The following is a 17,477-nucleotide window of genomic DNA, read 5'->3' on the forward strand; positions in this document are numbered from 1 at the left end:
ACTGTGCATTCAAAGCTAACTTAAATTCAAATTTTTTTGTGGTAGAATAGGGATTGAAAGTTGATTTTATTTGACTTATTTTTAACATGGACTAGTATGAGCATATCACAAGCAGTGATATATAACAAACACTTAGGTACCTACCTTGTTAGATCTCAACATTTTGAGATATGTGCCACAGCCTTTTTTTTTTTTAAAGAAATAAACCATGACAGAAACCATTGGTGCTCCTTGTGTATCTTTCCCCATTCTATTACCCTTCTTCCCTCAAAGCATAGTTTCTTAAAGCATTTTTATTTGTCAGAAAGGTTTCATTATTACTGCTATAATCAGTGAAATATTTTAGGTCATATTGATATTATATTAGTAAGTTGACATCCATGCTTATTTATGTAGCACCCATGAGATGTGGCAATTCATATAAGTTTTATAATCTCTAAAATAGGGATCATAATAGTGCAGTCATATATATGAAAACCGTTTACTCCGAAATCTAAATCACAAAAGGTGTTACTCCAGTGTTCCAATTATAACTGAAGCTTATGATGTTATATATCTAATATTTTTATTTTGCCATTTAAGTATAAATTTATTAATGTTATATAAATTCTTTCTGAAAAAGAGGGTAGGGAGTATTATTTCATTTTTACTGATTCTAGGTTATCACTACAAGCATTAGTTCCTATAAATTACCGTATAATTGTTCATTAGGGATAATTATGATTTATGGAATTGTCTGTGCCTTTCCTGTGAATGGCCTGGAGTTCCTGTCTTTTTGCATATTTATATCTGAGAAGCAGTGTATAGATTCTGGAGTCAGATGGATTGGGTTTGAATCTTAGCTTAACCAATTGCTATGTGACCTGAGAGAGTTATTTAATCTTTCTGTGCCTCAGTTTCCTCATTGGTTAAATGGATGATGATACTGCCAGCTACCTAATAGGATTCCTGTGAGGAATATGTGAATTAATATTAAATGGCCTTAGAACAGTCCCTGGTACTTTGAGTTATATTGTTAGCTCTTACTTAGCTAAGTAAGGGTAGTATTACTGTAGAGGCCCTCTTTCTATAATTCATTACAAGGGAAAGGAGGAATTCATTTTCAGAAGATAGTATACTCAGTCCTAATGGCAGCATTACTTACAATCATAAAGTAATTGAATTCAGATGCACAAAGTTGTGCTAATATATAGATCAAGTTCCATTACAACTAATTCTAAGAATTGTTTCATTCATTACAATGAAATTTTGCTTAATTTTTTATGTTCCTTGAAGTTGATAGACGCTTGAGATTTTTTTGTAGTAAGAATTTTGTTTTTGTAAGTCATTATTACTAAATGTTATTAAATAATGGCTAAATATTAATGGTAACATTTTTATCTGGTCATTTTTCCTTTTGTTTTATTCATAAGACAATGAGAATGATTGAATTTCCTGCACCTTTATTACTGTTTCACTAAAATCACAAGTCATTTTACGGAATCATTTGTGTTCTAGTTAAAAAATGATGAAGTGATAACACAACATTGTAAATCAACTATACTCCAATAAAAATTTTTTTAAATGATGAAAACTTCAAAAAATCTTGACTTATAAATCCTCCTTCTTTGTGTAAAGTTCAACTTCTGTGTTAATTTAGACTTAAGCTATATTTGTTTCCAGGATGTGTATTTCTCATTTATAGCTTAGAAAACATAGGCAATAATTGTTTTAGTGGAGCAAGCATAAAGAACCAGTGAAATAATTGTTACATATTACTGTATGAACTCATTTTTTTTTTTTTTTACTGAGGTTAATGTCAATCATTTATTTCCTAGGTCTATATTTGAACTATGGGGTCATGGAAAGTCTCCAGAGGAGCTATATAGTTCTTTGAAAAACTACCCTGTGGAGAAGATGGTGCGTAGTGAAATGTGGTTTTATGTAAGCATATCTGTAGATACTGTAGAATTACTAAGCTTAAAGAATTTATCTGCTCTTATTTTAGGTTCCATTTCTGCATTCAGAGTCTACATATAAAATAAAGATTCACACATTTAATAAAACGTTGACACAAGAAGAAAAAGTCAAACGGATAGATGTAAGTGTATTTAGAAAAAACCAAAAACCTATGAGATTAATGTAATATAGCCACTGTTGATATATAATATCCTCAATGTCTACTAAGTGCTTCTTTTGTACCACATTATGTGCTAAGTACTTTTCATGTTTTGTCTTATTTAGTGCTGATACCAGACTTACAAGATTGGTATTATTATATAAGCACTATGTTTTCTTTTAAATTTTTATAGGACATTAGAATTACTTTTATTTTTTAGGCACTTGAATTTCTGCCATTTGAAGGAAAAGTGAATTTAAAGAAGCCACAACATATATTCTCTATTTTGGAGGATTATGGTTTGGACCCAAACTGCATCCCTGAGAATCCACATAATATCTATTTTGGTAGATGGGTAAGCAAGTGTTCTTTTTACCTATTCTACGAAACAGAAACAGAATCAGGGACATAGAGAATAGACTGGTGGTTGCCAAGGGGGAGAGGGGTGGGAGAGGGTAGGAGTGGGAGTTTGGGATTAACAGATAAAAACTGGTATATATAGAATGGATAAACAACAAGGTCCTACTGTATAGCACAGGGAACTATATTCAATATCCTGTGATAAACTATAATGGAAAAGAATATGAAAAAGAATGTATATATATGTATAACTGAGTCACTTTGCTGTACAGCGGTAATTAACATTGTAATTCAACTATACTTCAATAAAAAATTGAAAAAAGAGAAAAAATGCTAAGTGGTAGGCCTTTGTATTTGACTATATGTAAAACTTTAAAGGAGCTGAAGAGTCAGAACTACTGTATGAATTAAAATCAGTGGAAAATATGTGGTTGTGTGTTTTGTTTTTCCAGAGATTCTGATGAAATGCAAGAGGATTGTTAGATATGGGGCCCAGGTAGGAGGTGATGTACCTGGAAGTCTTAAGACTCATTGGAAAGTGTGAACTGCTTTTTTAATAAAGCAGAGAAAAGGCAGAGTGCTGTGATAGCAGGATTCTCATTTGTGGAGCTCTCTGATCCAGGTTTCCATTCTGAAGAGAAATGAAATTACTGCAGAGCATTTCTGCCCACTTCCCTGAGGCAGGAAGCTGTGGCTCATGTTACAGAATATTGTTATTTAGGAGAAAAAAAGAGGTGGCTAGAGCTCACCACCGAGCCCTGGAATAATTGCATTCAAATTCAATTCAAATTTGCTTTGAAAAGCAAAAATAAATGGGAACACACTAAGAAAGAAAGGTATTTGTCCATAACTGCCTTAATCACATATTTATGTGAAACAGTGGTAAATGGAAAGAAGTTCTCATTATCAAGATACTGTGGGTTTATTGTGAATAATTATCTTAAATCTGTTCTGTACATTTACACAAATTGAAAATTATCTCTAATCTAGATTGCAGATGGGCAGAGAGAGCTTATTGAGTCATACAGTGTCAAAAAGAGACACTTTATTGGAAATACAAGCATGGATGCTGGTTTATCATTCATCATGGCCAACCACGGAAAAGTGAAAGAAAATGATATTGTATTTGATCCATTTGTTGGAACAGGTATTTTACTTTAATTGTTAAACTAGTGTAGAGATGTTGCTTGTTGCTTGTTTATATTAGTCAAGGTCATAGTAATATTTTTGCTAAAAGATAAAATAATCCTTTATTTATCATTAGATGAGAGACAACCACATATTTGTATAGTAGCCAATATTTAACACTTTTGCCACTTCCAAAGAGGATGCTGAAAGAATTTTGTGGGGTTTTTTTTCCCCAAGTAAACCACTAAGGGGAGTATACCATACATTGTAGAAATGTTGTAAAGCCATATAGTTTATTTAAATAGGAAAACTCTTACTATACTTCAATTAAAAAAAAAAAAAGGAAAACTCTTGGGGGGAAGAAAGACTTGAGTGACAAAATTTTAAAAAGTGCTCATCTTTTAAAATTGATAATTATATACTTACATGGAAAAAAAATAATGTGCCTTTGGTTTGTGGAGGTTCATATGTGAAGTTTGAAAATAAGAAAAGTGACTAAGTATCAATGGACTAGAGCTTGGCTGCTGAGACTATGACCTGGGTTCTGTATGCACTTGATTGGATGTTCTTATAATTAACTCTGTGTGGAAGTCCTAAAAGTCCAAGTTTATTTCATCTGACTCTGAAGACATTTTCCTGCTTCAACCCATTTTTTTCCATCTTGCCTATACTTAGGGAGTACTCACATTTAGGTTCATCTGGCTAAATTCATTATGATTCAGATCGTTTAGGAACAAATTATGCATGGTTGGAGTTTCTCCCTGTAGTGGTCTTTCCCCATCAGAAACTCATTAGAAACTCATCAGAAACTTTGTAAGCAGTGATGATGCAGTAGCTAGTATTTGTTGAATAGTAAACATGTCAGGTACTAGCTATGCACTCTAATGTTACTATCTAATTTAATTCTTACAACTACTGAAATTGAGATACTTAAAAAAATCTTCCTGAGATTATGGCACAGGCAGAGGTTAAGTGACTTGGTCAAGGTTATACAGTGTAGAAATCTCATGAGGTTCAAACTCAAGCAGTCTAACTCCAGAGCTCGTGCTCTTTACTATCATAATGCTGCCTCTCTCAGCCTTAGGATCTGCCAGCCAGCTATTGTACCATAAACTAACTTGAGGAATACAATCCCATGTTATTAGGAGCAAATAGAATCAAGGTCAAGAGACCGGTGGAATTATTTCCTGTGTTGTTGAATTAATCTTAGTGAGTCTCTCTTCTGCTATTCCACCATTGTCTTCATATATCCCACCCCCAACATACTATTATACCTATTCCTTTCTTTCCTATCCTCATTATCGTAAGTGCCTCCCCAACTTTTTGAACTTTACAGGAATTAATGCCAAACTTATAGAAAAGTTACAAGATTAAAAAATAGAAGAAAGAACACATACATATCCTTGACCCAGAGTAGACTGTTGTTAAAATTTGGCATCATTTGCTTTATCATTTATTTTCTCATTATGTTTATATACAAGGTATTTTTTTTTCTGTATCATTTGAAAGTAAGTTGCATCCATTACATCCCTTTACCTCTCAAAGACTTGAATATGTTTCTTAAGAATAAGGATATTTTTGGGCTTCCCGGGTGGCGCAGTGGTTGAGAGTCTGCCTGCCGATGCAGGGGACACGGGTTCATGCTCCGGCCGGGAAGATCCCACATGCCGCGGAGCGGCTGGGCCCGTGAGCCATGGCCGCTGAGCCTGCGCGTCCGGAGCCTGTGCTCTGCAACGGGAGAAGCCACAACAATGAGAGGCCCGCGTACCGCAAAAAAAAAAAAAAAGAACAAGGATATTCTCTTACATAACCACAGTATAGTTTTCAGTGTTAGTAAGTGTACTATTAATACAGTAGTTTAGTGTTTGTATTCCATTTTTGGTAATTGACCCACTGATGTCCCTTTATACCATCTGTTTTCCTTTCCAGGTATTGTATTTTGTTGTTAACATTTCTTTGATCCCCTGATGTGGAGTATATCCAAAATCTTACTTTTTCTTTTATAAAACTTACAATTTTGAAGAATACTATCCCTCCTCTCTTTATTTTGTATCCAGAATGTTCCTTATTTTGGGTCAACCAAACATATATATATTTTAGAAATTGTGAGTTTTCACATATACTACAAATTATGGTCTAACCCTACAGATTTCTTTTTTTTTTCACTTAACTTCACTTAGTATTTCTTAGAAATCACTTCCTTTAGTTCATAGAGATTATCTTCGTTTTTTTTTATAGTTGTACTCCATGGGTTTATGTACTGTAATTTATTCAAACAATCACCTAAACTTGGATATAGGTAGTTTCCCATATTTCACAGTTACAAATAATGCTTGCAATGAATAATCTGTACATATATACTTTCATAGTGTTGGAAGTATAGCTCCAGGGTAAATTCCTAGAATTAGGATTGCTGGGTTGAAGAATGTAAGCGTATGTAGTTTTGTTAAATGTGGCCAAATTACTCTCCATTATACCATCTTGCCTTCTCTCCAGCAATATATGAGCCCCTGTTCCCTCACAGCCTCACCAGCAGAGTATATTGTTAGGCTTTTGAAATTTGCCAATCTGTTGGGTGAAAATGTTATCTCAGTGAAGTCTTCATTTGTGTTTCTCTTACGAGTGAAATCTAATCACTTTTTCTATTTTAGGGTCTAGTTTTATAACCTTTTTGGAATTATCTCCAAGTCTTTTGCTTGTTTTTCTGTAGACTTTTTGATTCCCCCCCCTTATTTTTAAAAATACTTTATATTTTAGTCACTCTCCCCCTTTTTTCCTGTTTTATGTATATAAATGTGTAAAATATTTTCTCCCAGTTTGCCCTTTATGTTTTGACTTTGCATGTACTTGTTTTTTTGCCAGGCAAAAACCTTCCCCCTACATCCAAGTTATAGAGGAATTCAGCTCTGTTTTCTGGTACTTTAGTAGTTTTGATTTTTTTCCTTTTAGATCTAGAATGCATTTGGAGTTTATTTTCTTGTATGCCATGAGGAATGGATTAAATTTATCTTTTTCCAAATGGTAACCCTCTATTAATTCTTAATCTTGTTCTTGGACTTCTAAAACCTTTTCCTGTGAAGCGATTCTTTGAGATACATACATGTACGTGTTTAGTATGCACACATACACAGAGACCAGACCATAAAGTTTAAAAATAGTTACCAGTATGGGTAAAATTTCCTTCCCTTGATGTAGATGAGGCTGGGCATATTATGAAATGCTAACTTCCATAGCAATCAAGGTGTTGACTACTTTTAGTGTGGTAAGGGGTTAGCAGACCTGCCCCTAATTTGCTTTAAGGCTGCTCCTTAGGGTGGGTAGCATATCTTGGTCATTTGACTGTTTATACTGTATAGGACAATTAATGGGAAATTAATTGCAATATGTAGGACAGTTAATGGAAAATTGCAAGAGGAAGATCTTTGCAAAGATGCTGCTAAAATACATTTCATAATTTGTGTTTGTTGTTTACTGTTTAAGCATAGCTTTAAGACTTTAGCTAGTTTTGGTGCTTTTGTTTTATAACTGGTAATGGCTAATAATTGAGAATAGGCACAGTTCTTAAGCAGTTTGTCCTCTTTACTGGACCTTTTGTCTCTTCGATGGGTAGTACCTTCTGAAGGTTTGGAGAAATAAGTAGCCTTGTGCTCTCCTCCATGGTCGTAGTTTTTCATAAGTATTGGATGATATTTTTTTCCTTTTTCCATTTTTGATATTTTTGTTTTAATTCAAATGTATGATATCCCTTTTCCATTCTAAAGGTACAAACTTGATGTTTATTAGTTTCCCGAAGGTTTTCCTGAAGACTACTTATGGCTTGTGATATTCTCAAGGTTATAGAGTAGGTTAGAAAGCTTCTGGGAAGTTGAAAGGAGAGATATAATCTTTTCCTCCCTAAATACCTTTCCTTTTTCTTTTAGACAGTCTGTTCTCTTGTCTAGAATGACAAGAGAAATTATGAGCTACAGAAACACACTTTCGTTTCCATTTTAGCAAATACATTGATTCTCATTATAGTAAGATTTATTTTAAGTTGTACATCTCCATTTTCTCAAGGGGGAAGATATATATCATGGGTCAGCTGTCAGTAATTAGGAAGTACTGCTGTTCTAATATGAACATTGCTAAGGGAATGATCAGCATGCATAAGTTGAACACCTATAATGACACAGGCCTGCCTGTGATGTGATACAAGGCTCGTGAATTGTATACAACTCTTATTAACTGAGTGTGCAGCCTTACTTAATTTAATTTGTTTAATAACAAATTTTACTTTTGTGTATCTTATTAGTAGGCTAATGAATATTTACTTCAATTGCTGCTGACCCTAAAGGAGGTTGTATAGTATAGCATACCATAAGAGCAAAGAGAGTGAGTTTTAAATCCTTACTCTGTCAGTTACTATGTGACTTTGAGCAAGATGCTTTACTTGTCTGGGCCTCAATTCCATCATTTGTGAAATGGTAATAAGTAATATATTGTGAGGTTAAATAAGTAATATATTGTGAGGTTAAATGTCATATAATATGAAATTCTTAGGAAATTGTATGATGGATGGAAGACAGTCAATTAACCATACTGTTGATCATTTTTTAATTATTTTGTTAAGCACTTAGATACCTTTTTGGTGAAAGATGTTAGGTATAGCTAATATTGAATGGTGATGATGAACAATTTGGCCATGAATTCATTTTCTAGTTCCTTCTTTGGCTGATTTCCAAGATATTCATAATTTGCAACTATTGGCAAATTATGGCAGCAGGCAAGGTAATTGAGGGTTAAAATTGTAAATTTCTAATTCTTTGTTCATAATGAAAATAATTGGCGCAAGTGTGTGCTGATGTCTGTAGGTGCAGTGACGTAGCTCTGCAGCCCTAGCTCTGATTGCTTTTCCCTTTCCCCTCTCTCAAATGAGTCCACTCCTTTAGCAGTTGAGAATATACCCAGGAGACTATTGTGTACTCCTTGCCTGTTCTACCTTCAAATGGCTCATAGGTTTAAGGAAAGGAGTAAAACTTTGAAATTTTGTCATTGCAGATGATAGACATGGGAGCAAGGTGTTGAGAAGCCCACTGTCTACCTCTGGGAGGAGACTATGAGGAGGAAAAGAGAAAGTTAGCAGAGAGATAATGGATCTCTGTAGGTCTTTGTGAGAATCTCTGCTTCCCATTTTATCCACAACTCTTTGTAGACCCCTTTTCCTGAGTCTCATAGTTTGGTAGAATTTCTGTTTTCTGGCAATATCCTTTTGCTTAAGCTACTAGTTTAATTTATGAGTTGTTTTTGTTTGTTTGTTTGTTTTTGTTAAGGATTACATAGGGGACATAGTATTACAATTTTTCTTCCTTTTCTTTCGGCAAAACCAAAGCCCAGTTCTCATTTTCACATTTTTATAAGACTTTCCACTTAAATCTCTACAGATGAAACTCATAAATTTGTTTCTATATCATAAAAGTTCAGTTATTGTGTCCTTTTACCTGTAAGATACTACCCTAACCTCAAACTGGTTACTATTTAGGTAATAAGACATTAAAATACTGATTTGCTGGTCTAGATCACATATGTGGTATTTTTACACTTGATAGCTAATAAGAAATCGGTGAGTCATGTTATCTGCCCCCTCAACACTTCACCCCCTCCTTTTTATCACCCCTTCTTCCACCAAAAAACTTCCAAGGAAACTCCAACTGAGGTATAACTAAACGTGAAAATGCTTCAATTTAATTGAAAAAAAACAACTAGATGATTAACAGTGATTACCCAGTGACCAGTTCAGAGAAGCTAATTTATAGTGATTTTATTTGAAACTTGAAAAGCTTTTAAAGGGCACAAAGTTAACTAACAGATGTAGTCTAACAGATTATTCATCTCCTTTCAGCAGTGTACTCTAAATTGGGTCTTCTCAAAACTCACTCTAACCAAATGGATAAGGTTCTGTTTAAGGAACACAGGAAAGCTTTTCTGTTCCCCTTGACAACTAGTTCTTCTAGGTGAGTATCTGCCTTAATTGGCAGAATTGTAGTAATTCCTCGTAATTTGGGTGAAGTGATTTTGTATTTCAAGTCATTACTAAATATAGTACCTTTCCTAAATATGGACTGTTCCATTTATAGGCTAAGAATTATGAGGTCTTACTTAACCTTACGTCCTCAAACAAATGCTTTTTGTAGTTAGTATGAGGGAACCTAGGTTTTGGTTTCTGCTGTACTTGTATTAGTCTTCCATTTCTCTTATTCATGGCTCCATTAGGTAGTAGTTATAATATTTTTCATTGAGCAAAATATTTTTAAGTACATGTTACCAAACTGTTTTAAATGGCTATGGAAGGAACACATTAATTTATAGACCTTGACCCTCTGGAGGCACTACCCATCTTAATTTTAGAGATTACATTTCAAAAGGATATAATGGAAAGAGCCCTAGTTATTTCCCCATATCCAAATTTGTGCATAGGCTAAGAATATTTTTCTGTATATTTCTGATTTCAGTTTGGCTGACAGATCGTTCTGCAGTATAGCTATTAGGACTTACCCAAGTACTAAGAACATTTTTAATTTGGGTAATTAAAAAAGTGAAGCTCATTGAAAAGAACAATTATTAAGATATTTAACTTTGTGAATTTTTATTCTTAAACAATTTAAAAATATTATACCTTTTAGTTTAAAGGATTTCATTAATTTTTAATCTTTATAAGGATGTTCCTTCATATGTGAACTGGTCACACCTACCAAATTACTTAGTCTAGTCAAATTGTGTTAGGACATTTGTTCTTTCTTTGTTCACAGCACCAAGTAAACAGAAAATTTGTTGCATTAATTATTTTTGTGTATGTCTGATAACAGTTATTCAGAAATTTGTATCTACAGTTTAAAATCAGATAATTACCTCACTGATGATAGGAGTAACTATTTGTTGTCCTCATATTTTAATTTTTGTAAGAATTAATCTCTTATATATTAATTATGCCCTCTTTAAGTTATTTGAAACTCTTGACTTTGGTGAGAATTAAGCCCGATTGTCAGACTTATTTATTGCCAGCTCTTTGTGTAGCAGCCTTGTATGTTCATTGTAAGAAAGGAGCAAGATGCTTTTGTATAGACTTCTCAAAATAAGATGAAAATGTCTAAATACACATTATTTTGACCAAAAAAAAGGATAATTTTCCCAAAGTAGTGCTGTTTAAAGTAATAATGCCAGGGCATATATTAATTCCCTGCTTTGTGACCAGTGTGATGAGCACAGCTTACGGGTTTGTTTTTTCAGTTCTGAAGCCTACTAAATATGGCCAGAACCAATGTCATTCTAGGGTACTCTGCCTACAGCTGGTTTGTAAGAATTTGGATCAGATTAAATAGGGGAAGAAATAAGAGTCTGGGACTTTCTGGTTAACAGACCACAATTGTGTGATTTTTTTCAGGTGGCCTTCTGATAGCATCTGCTCATTTTGGTGCATATGTATATGGGACAGACATAGACTACAACACCGTTCATGGCTTGGGTGAGTAGTGGTTCTAGACAGTGTTACAGTCTTTGCTCTTGTACCAAATGTGCCTTTAAGATACTTAAATAGTTATATATGGCATTATACATCTATTTTTAATGTTAAAGAGTTGTGATATAGTTTTTGTTATTCTTACAACAATAAGACTTCATTGGGTATCTGCTTTTTATGAAGTGATCCAGTGTGAGCAAAATGACCCCCCGGGGAAACACAAAGATGAGTAGGAAAAGTCCCTCCTCTCAGAGCTATTTTGGTCTTAGATTTTTAAAAAGTAGGCAATCAATAAGGTTGTAAAACTTCTGGGTTGGGAAGGAAGTGGGAGAGGGACTAGTCATTTTTAATTAGCATGTTCATGTTAGTAAAACATAGAGTTTCTACTTAACAATTATCACTGTTCTTTTATTCAGCAGTCATATGTGTATACTCTAATTCATTTCTAGTCCTTGAGTACCATACATGTTTTTAATTTCATAACTGACCAAAACATCTTTGAGACAGTTAAGGTGGCAGTAATAGTAAAGATTCTGCATTAGACTGAGAGTAATTTGAGATAAGCATCTGCTTGCTTTTGAGGCAATTTTGGAAAATAATTTAAAATCTAGAAGCTTTGCTAATAAAGTGTGATTGGGTGAAATTGAATCAAACTGAAAATATTTCTTCATAGCTGAATAGTATTAAAAATGTAAAGCTTCTTTGATTTTGAAATTGTATTTATGCTGGTATTTCATTGTTGTAACTAGAATCAGCCTATAAAACATGCTTTTCCTTTTACTCACCCAGTGTAAATTATTATATAGGTGAGAATTTATTAGACTTTATTTTCTTCTGCTTAAGTAATTTGATATATTGTATTTGATGAACTGTCTTTTTTCCTACCTTGCTATAAGGAATTTAGTACTATAAGGAGAATGAGTAACATTTTATAAAGTTCACCTAAATGGGCTAACCAGAAAAAGATAGTCTTTGCCTGCAGTATGTTAGAGTAGACAAAGTGCTAAGAAGAATGATTCCTGTTTGCTTTTAGTAGAAGCAGTATGTTTGCTTTAAGGATATTGTCCTATATAATTCATTTGAATTTTTATTTATTAGAGTTATGTTTAAAAGTTATGTGATAAACTTTCAGTCTACTTGGGTAGAATTCTGACTGAGGTAGAGTTTCCTCAGCTTATCCAAGATGCTGTTAGATATGCCCTCTGTTTCCTATGCTTCTAGTCTCTTACTATACTCTCAAATACTTCCAAGTTTCTTCTATTTTAAAAATACAGAACTTTTTCTATCAGTCCTATAGGGACCCTCCTAGCTACTACTTTGTTTTCCTCTTCCTTTTACCAAACTGTTTCTTTTTCTTTTTTTTAAGAGATTGAGTTTTTAAAATTTATTTATTTATTTATATATTTATTTATGGCTGTGTTGGGTCTTTGTTGCTGCGCTCAGGCTTTCTCTAGATGTGGCGAGCAGGGGCTACTCTTCATTATGGTGCGTGGGCTTCTCATTGCGGTGGCCTCTCTGTGGCGGAGCATGGGCTCTAGGCATGTGGGCTTCACTAGTTGTGGCGCGTGGGCTCAGTAGTTGTGGCTTGCAGGCTCTAGAGCGCAGGCTCAGTAGTTGTGGTGCATGGGTTTAGTTGCTCCCCAGCATGTGGGATCTTCCCGGACCAGGGCTCGAACCCATGTCCCCTGCATTGGCAAACGGATTCTTAATTACTGTACCACCAGGGAAGTCCCCAAAGTGCTTCTTTTGTTTTTTTTAAATAAATTTATTTATTTTTAGCTGTGTTGGGTCTTCGTTTCTGCATGTGGGCTTTCCCTCTAGCTGTGGCGAGCGGGGGCTCCTCCCTGTTGCGGTGCGTGGGCTTCTCACTGCAGTGGCTTCTCTTGTTGCGGAGCACGGGCTCTAGGCAAGAGGGCTTCAGTAGTTGTGGCTCGCGGGCTCTAGAGCGCAGGCTCAGTAGTTGTGGCACATGGGCTTAGTTTCTCCACAGCATGTGGGATCTTCCTGGACCAGGGCTCAAACTGTATCCCTTGCATTGGCAGGCAGATTCTTAATCGCTGTGCCACCAGGGAAATCCCCCAATGTGCTTCTTAAAAAGACTAGTTTATTTGCTATTCCTCTTCTTCATCTCTAACTGCCTTCTGCCTGTTATTTTTCAGCTTGCATGCCTACTGAAAAATCTTACTAAGGCCACAGATCTACAGTATTTGGCAGTGTTGACCTTCATAAAGCATCCCTTGGTTCCCTAGACAGTGGCTTCATTGGGTGGTACTTTGATTTCTTTGTTTCCATCTCAGTCTCCTGAAGGCCCTGCAGTTTTCTTTAACGTCTGTTTATATGTTGCTTTTCTCCAGGCATCTCTCGTTGACCCCTTTTATCACACTACATATTGTGCAGAGTCATGTCATTCTTCTTCTTTTGCTTTTTAAGTTTTGTTTTTATTGTGAAGTAGATCATAATACAGAAGAGTTTATTAAAATAACAAGAGTAATTATCGAACAAACACTTATGTAATTGCCACCTAGGTTAATCAGAAATATCATTCATTCTTACAGGTTTAACTTAAGTTTATATACAGATATCTCTCAAGTATGTATATATTCTGGCCTCTAACTTACCTGCTGAATATCTCTTCCTGAAGCTTCTGTAGGTACCTCAAGGTATATCAAGATTGATGTATCTCAAATGAATCTCATCTTTTTTCCTAGGTTTTCTTTTCCTCTTGGTTTCTCAGATCTTAATTGATGGTATCATCATCCACTCATGTCTCCTAAACTAAAACTTTTGAACTTCTTCCTTGAGTCCCCCACTTTAACTTTCCATATCTTGTGTTCTCGTTTTACCTCCTCTGTCCATGGTCACAGCTCCTGCATTCCCCAAGTTAGCTCTCTTCATTTCTGTTCCATTTATCTAATTCATCAGTATTTCTACACTGCTAGAGGAAAGGGACCATATTCTGTTTAACTCTGTATCTTTATTAGTATGCTTTGAATGCATTAATTATTGAATGAGTGTTTTAAGATAGTTTTATGTGAAAGGATAGTTAGACATCAGTACAGTTTACTTTTCGAAATATTTTTTACAATAAGTTAAAATAAAAATCATTGTTCCGGGCTTCCCTGGTGGCGCAGTGGTTGGGAGTCCGCCTGCCGATGCAGGGGACGTGGGTTCGTGCCCCGGTCCGGGAGGATCCCGCATGCCGCGGAGCGGCTGGGCACGTGAGCCATGGCCGCTGAGCCTGCGCGTCCAGAGCCTGTGCTCCACAACGGGAGAGGCCACAACGGTGAGAGGCCCGCGTACCGCACACACACACACACACACAAAATCATTGTTCCTTGTATAAATAAAATTAAGATTTTAAATGAAAGCAAGTTTTATTTGATTAAATATAGGTTTAGATAAGTTAAACGTTACTTTTAGCTAAATGACGAGGTAAGAATGTTGTTTGTTAGTTCTGTCTTCCTTTTTCTTTCCCTTCAGGAAAGGCTAGTAGGAAAAACCAGAAATGGAGAGGACCAGATGAAAACATTAGGGCAAATCTTCGTCAATATGGTTTAGAGAAGTATTACCTTGATGTCCTGGTTTCAGATGCATCTAAACCTTCTTGGAGGAAGGGCACATACTTTGATGCAGTCATCACTGATCGTAAGTTTATTTTTATACAAAAGTAGGAGTAGGATTAGGTTCCTAAAGTCATTTACATTTAAAGTACAAAATTTATCAGTACAACAAAAAAAGCCAACTTGTATTAGTGTTCCCCTCACCCCTGACTTCTTCACATAGTGAGAAGGAAAAAATTATGAATGTAGGGCAGGACACCAATTTAACTAAGTGGTTTAGATTTTTTAAACTGTATGTATTAACTTGTCATCCCTTTTTCTCTTTGGCTTATTTTTTAAGATACAAATTTGTTTTTATATTTGTTTTATATTTGACCGTAATTGGTTATTAGTGTAGCAACTGGAGCCAAAATGTCATTTGCAATTACGGTATCAGATTGAAGAAGAAAGTTTCAGATATCTCCCATTTCTCTATGTGTAGGCTTTTATGTTTTGTTGTTGTTGTTGTGCCCGTTGTAACTGGCATCTCCTTTATAGAGTTAAAAGAAATTTGGGTGTGACCCACTGTGCTTGTGAACCCATTGAGCTTCAAGAATGTGCATGAGAACTTGTTTTCTCATGCCATGTGAGTTCTTGGACTTTTCAGGCATCCTATCTAAGAATAAATCTGCCTTTTCTATAGTATTTGGCAGTAAATCTGTATATAGTAGCATACAGTATCTCAACCCTTCCATCTCAGACCTTTTCAGTTCTTTGGTAACTTAGATATTTTCAAATGTAACAAAAGAAAAATTAGCAAGTATGAATATCAGTATGAATATACTTTTGAAAATTGAGTGACTTTTTATTAATAATCTACTTTATTATTTGCTCTCACTCTCTATGTGTATTTATAAAAATATGTAATTTTTTTCCTGATCAATTGAGAGTAAGTTGTATACATCATGGCCCTTCACCACCCCCATACTTCAGTGTATATTTCCTAAGAATAGGGATAGTCTCTTAGATAGCCAAAGTACAGTTAACAATTTCAGTGAATCGCTAATTCTTTAATCTGTAGTTTTTCATCCAGTTTTGTCAATTGACCCAGTAATATCCTTTATAGCATGTTTTTCCCTGAAGTGCAGTATCCAGCCTAGTGTCAGGTATTGCCTTTAGTAGTCATATCTTTTAGCCCTCCTTTAGTTTGTAACATTTTCACAACCTTTCTCTGTCTTTTATGACATTGACATTTTGAAGAATGCACTTACCTGCTTGTCTGCCCCCCCAGTGTTTTAAATAGAATGTCCCTCTTGTTATGCATTCTCAACTGGAATATTGCATAGGTGATGTGTCCTTCTCAGGGTGTCACATCTGGAGGCACATGATGTCCATCTGCTTTGCAGTGGTGATTAGGTGACTTTTGACTATCCGTGTTACCTCTGTTTTCTATGTAGCTCCATATGGTATTAGAGAGTCTACAAGAAGAACAGGTTCACAGAAGGAAATACCAAAGGGGATAGAAAAATGGTAAGTAAAAGTTAAATATGGTATGTTACTACTTTGGGAAGAAGCATGTTGCTTTTTTTTTAATTAACTTAGTTTAATAAAGTTTTTCACTGGTTTTTATGTTTTTCACTGATTTTGAAATTTCGTTTTCTTTGTCTAGTCCAGAAAGCCACGTTCCTGTTTCCTTGAGTTATCATCTGAGTGATATGTTTTTTGACCTGTTAAACTTTGCAGCTGAGACCCTCGTATTAGGTGGAAGACTAGTCTATTGGTTACCAGTGTACACACCAGAGTATGTAATATTAAATAATTTTACTTTTAATTATTTAAAATATTAAAAAATTTTACTTTTTCTTATGGTATTTGTATATCTAGCATACTTTTTTTCCCTGTCTCTAATCATATTCAGAGTAAATATCTTTGTGTTTAATGTGTATGATGGCCTTCATTTACCAACACGCTGCATAAAACAGGCCCCTTCTTCTTATTGATTGGATTGCTTTGAACTTTTTATTTTACATCAGGGGTTGGCAAACTACAGCCTGTGAGCCTGATACGGTTTTCAGCCTGTTTTTGTAAGGCACTTGTGCTAAGACTGGTTTTTACCTAGTTAAAGGGTTGTTAGAAAAGAAAAAAACAACAAAGAAGAATATGTGTCAGAAACACATGTGGTCCACAAAGGCTAAAATATTTACTATCTGGCCTGTGAGAGCAAAAGTTTGTCCCTGTTGTATATCATACTTAGCCCGGGGCCTGTGTGTTCAATAGCTCTTTTGCCAGGCCATAAACTTAGATAAAATTTAACAACTTAGCTGAGTGATTCATCTCTCTACTGCTAGTTACCTTGAATATATATTGGCTCTTATGATCATTGTAAGTGCAGTAAAATCTTTTTTAAAAGCTAAGACCAAACAAACTAAGAGCTGTGCGTATATTTAAAGCCCTGATTATATTCAACATTATTGGTCTGGGTTTTATTATTCAGTAATTATTAATTATAAACAGAGCTGTGTACACCAACAATGAAAGACAAGATGTGTTGACAAAACAGGATCTTTAGATTTGAAAGGCAGTGTCAAGCTGAAAATTTGGCTATTTGTTCAATATGCTATAGATATCTTTTTTTAGAAATTATTTTAATTTCTATATTTATTATACATAATTGTACAAAAAGTATTTTAGACCAGTGTTATCTTGTTTGTCTTTTCATAATGGTGGATGGTCCTCAGCAGTTGGAAGCTATGCTTTTTTGTTGTTTCTTTTATAAATGTTTCATTGGGAGCTACCATGACCTAACTTTATTTTTTTATTATTATTATTTTAAAATTTATTTATTTATTTTTTGGCTGCA

At 34.8% G+C, this 17,477-nt stretch overlaps 1 protein-coding gene across 1 annotated transcript in view; it reads left to right on the forward strand.

Annotated features, from left to right (window-relative positions):
• The window catches only part of TRMT11 (tRNA methyltransferase 11 homolog), a 63,383-nt gene that overhangs the window by 18,894 nt on the left and 27,012 nt on the right, over positions 1-17,477 (forward strand). The window contains exons 4-11 of the mRNA XM_081251577.1: positions 1,818-1,899; positions 1,988-2,080; positions 2,319-2,453; positions 3,449-3,605; positions 11,004-11,084; positions 14,559-14,723; positions 16,075-16,147; positions 16,287-16,418. Coding sequence (XP_081107703.1) covers positions 1,818-1,899; positions 1,988-2,080; positions 2,319-2,453; positions 3,449-3,605; positions 11,004-11,084; positions 14,559-14,723; positions 16,075-16,147; positions 16,287-16,418 — 918 coding nt within the window. The remainder of the gene's footprint in view (positions 1-1,817; positions 1,900-1,987; positions 2,081-2,318; positions 2,454-3,448; positions 3,606-11,003; positions 11,085-14,558; positions 14,724-16,074; positions 16,148-16,286; positions 16,419-17,477) is intronic.

The sequence above is a fragment of the Mesoplodon bidens genome, assembly GCF_964165515.1.
Source record: "Mesoplodon bidens genome assembly, chromosome: 12".
Classification (NCBI taxonomy): Eukaryota; Metazoa; Chordata; class Mammalia; order Artiodactyla; family Ziphiidae; genus Mesoplodon; species Mesoplodon bidens.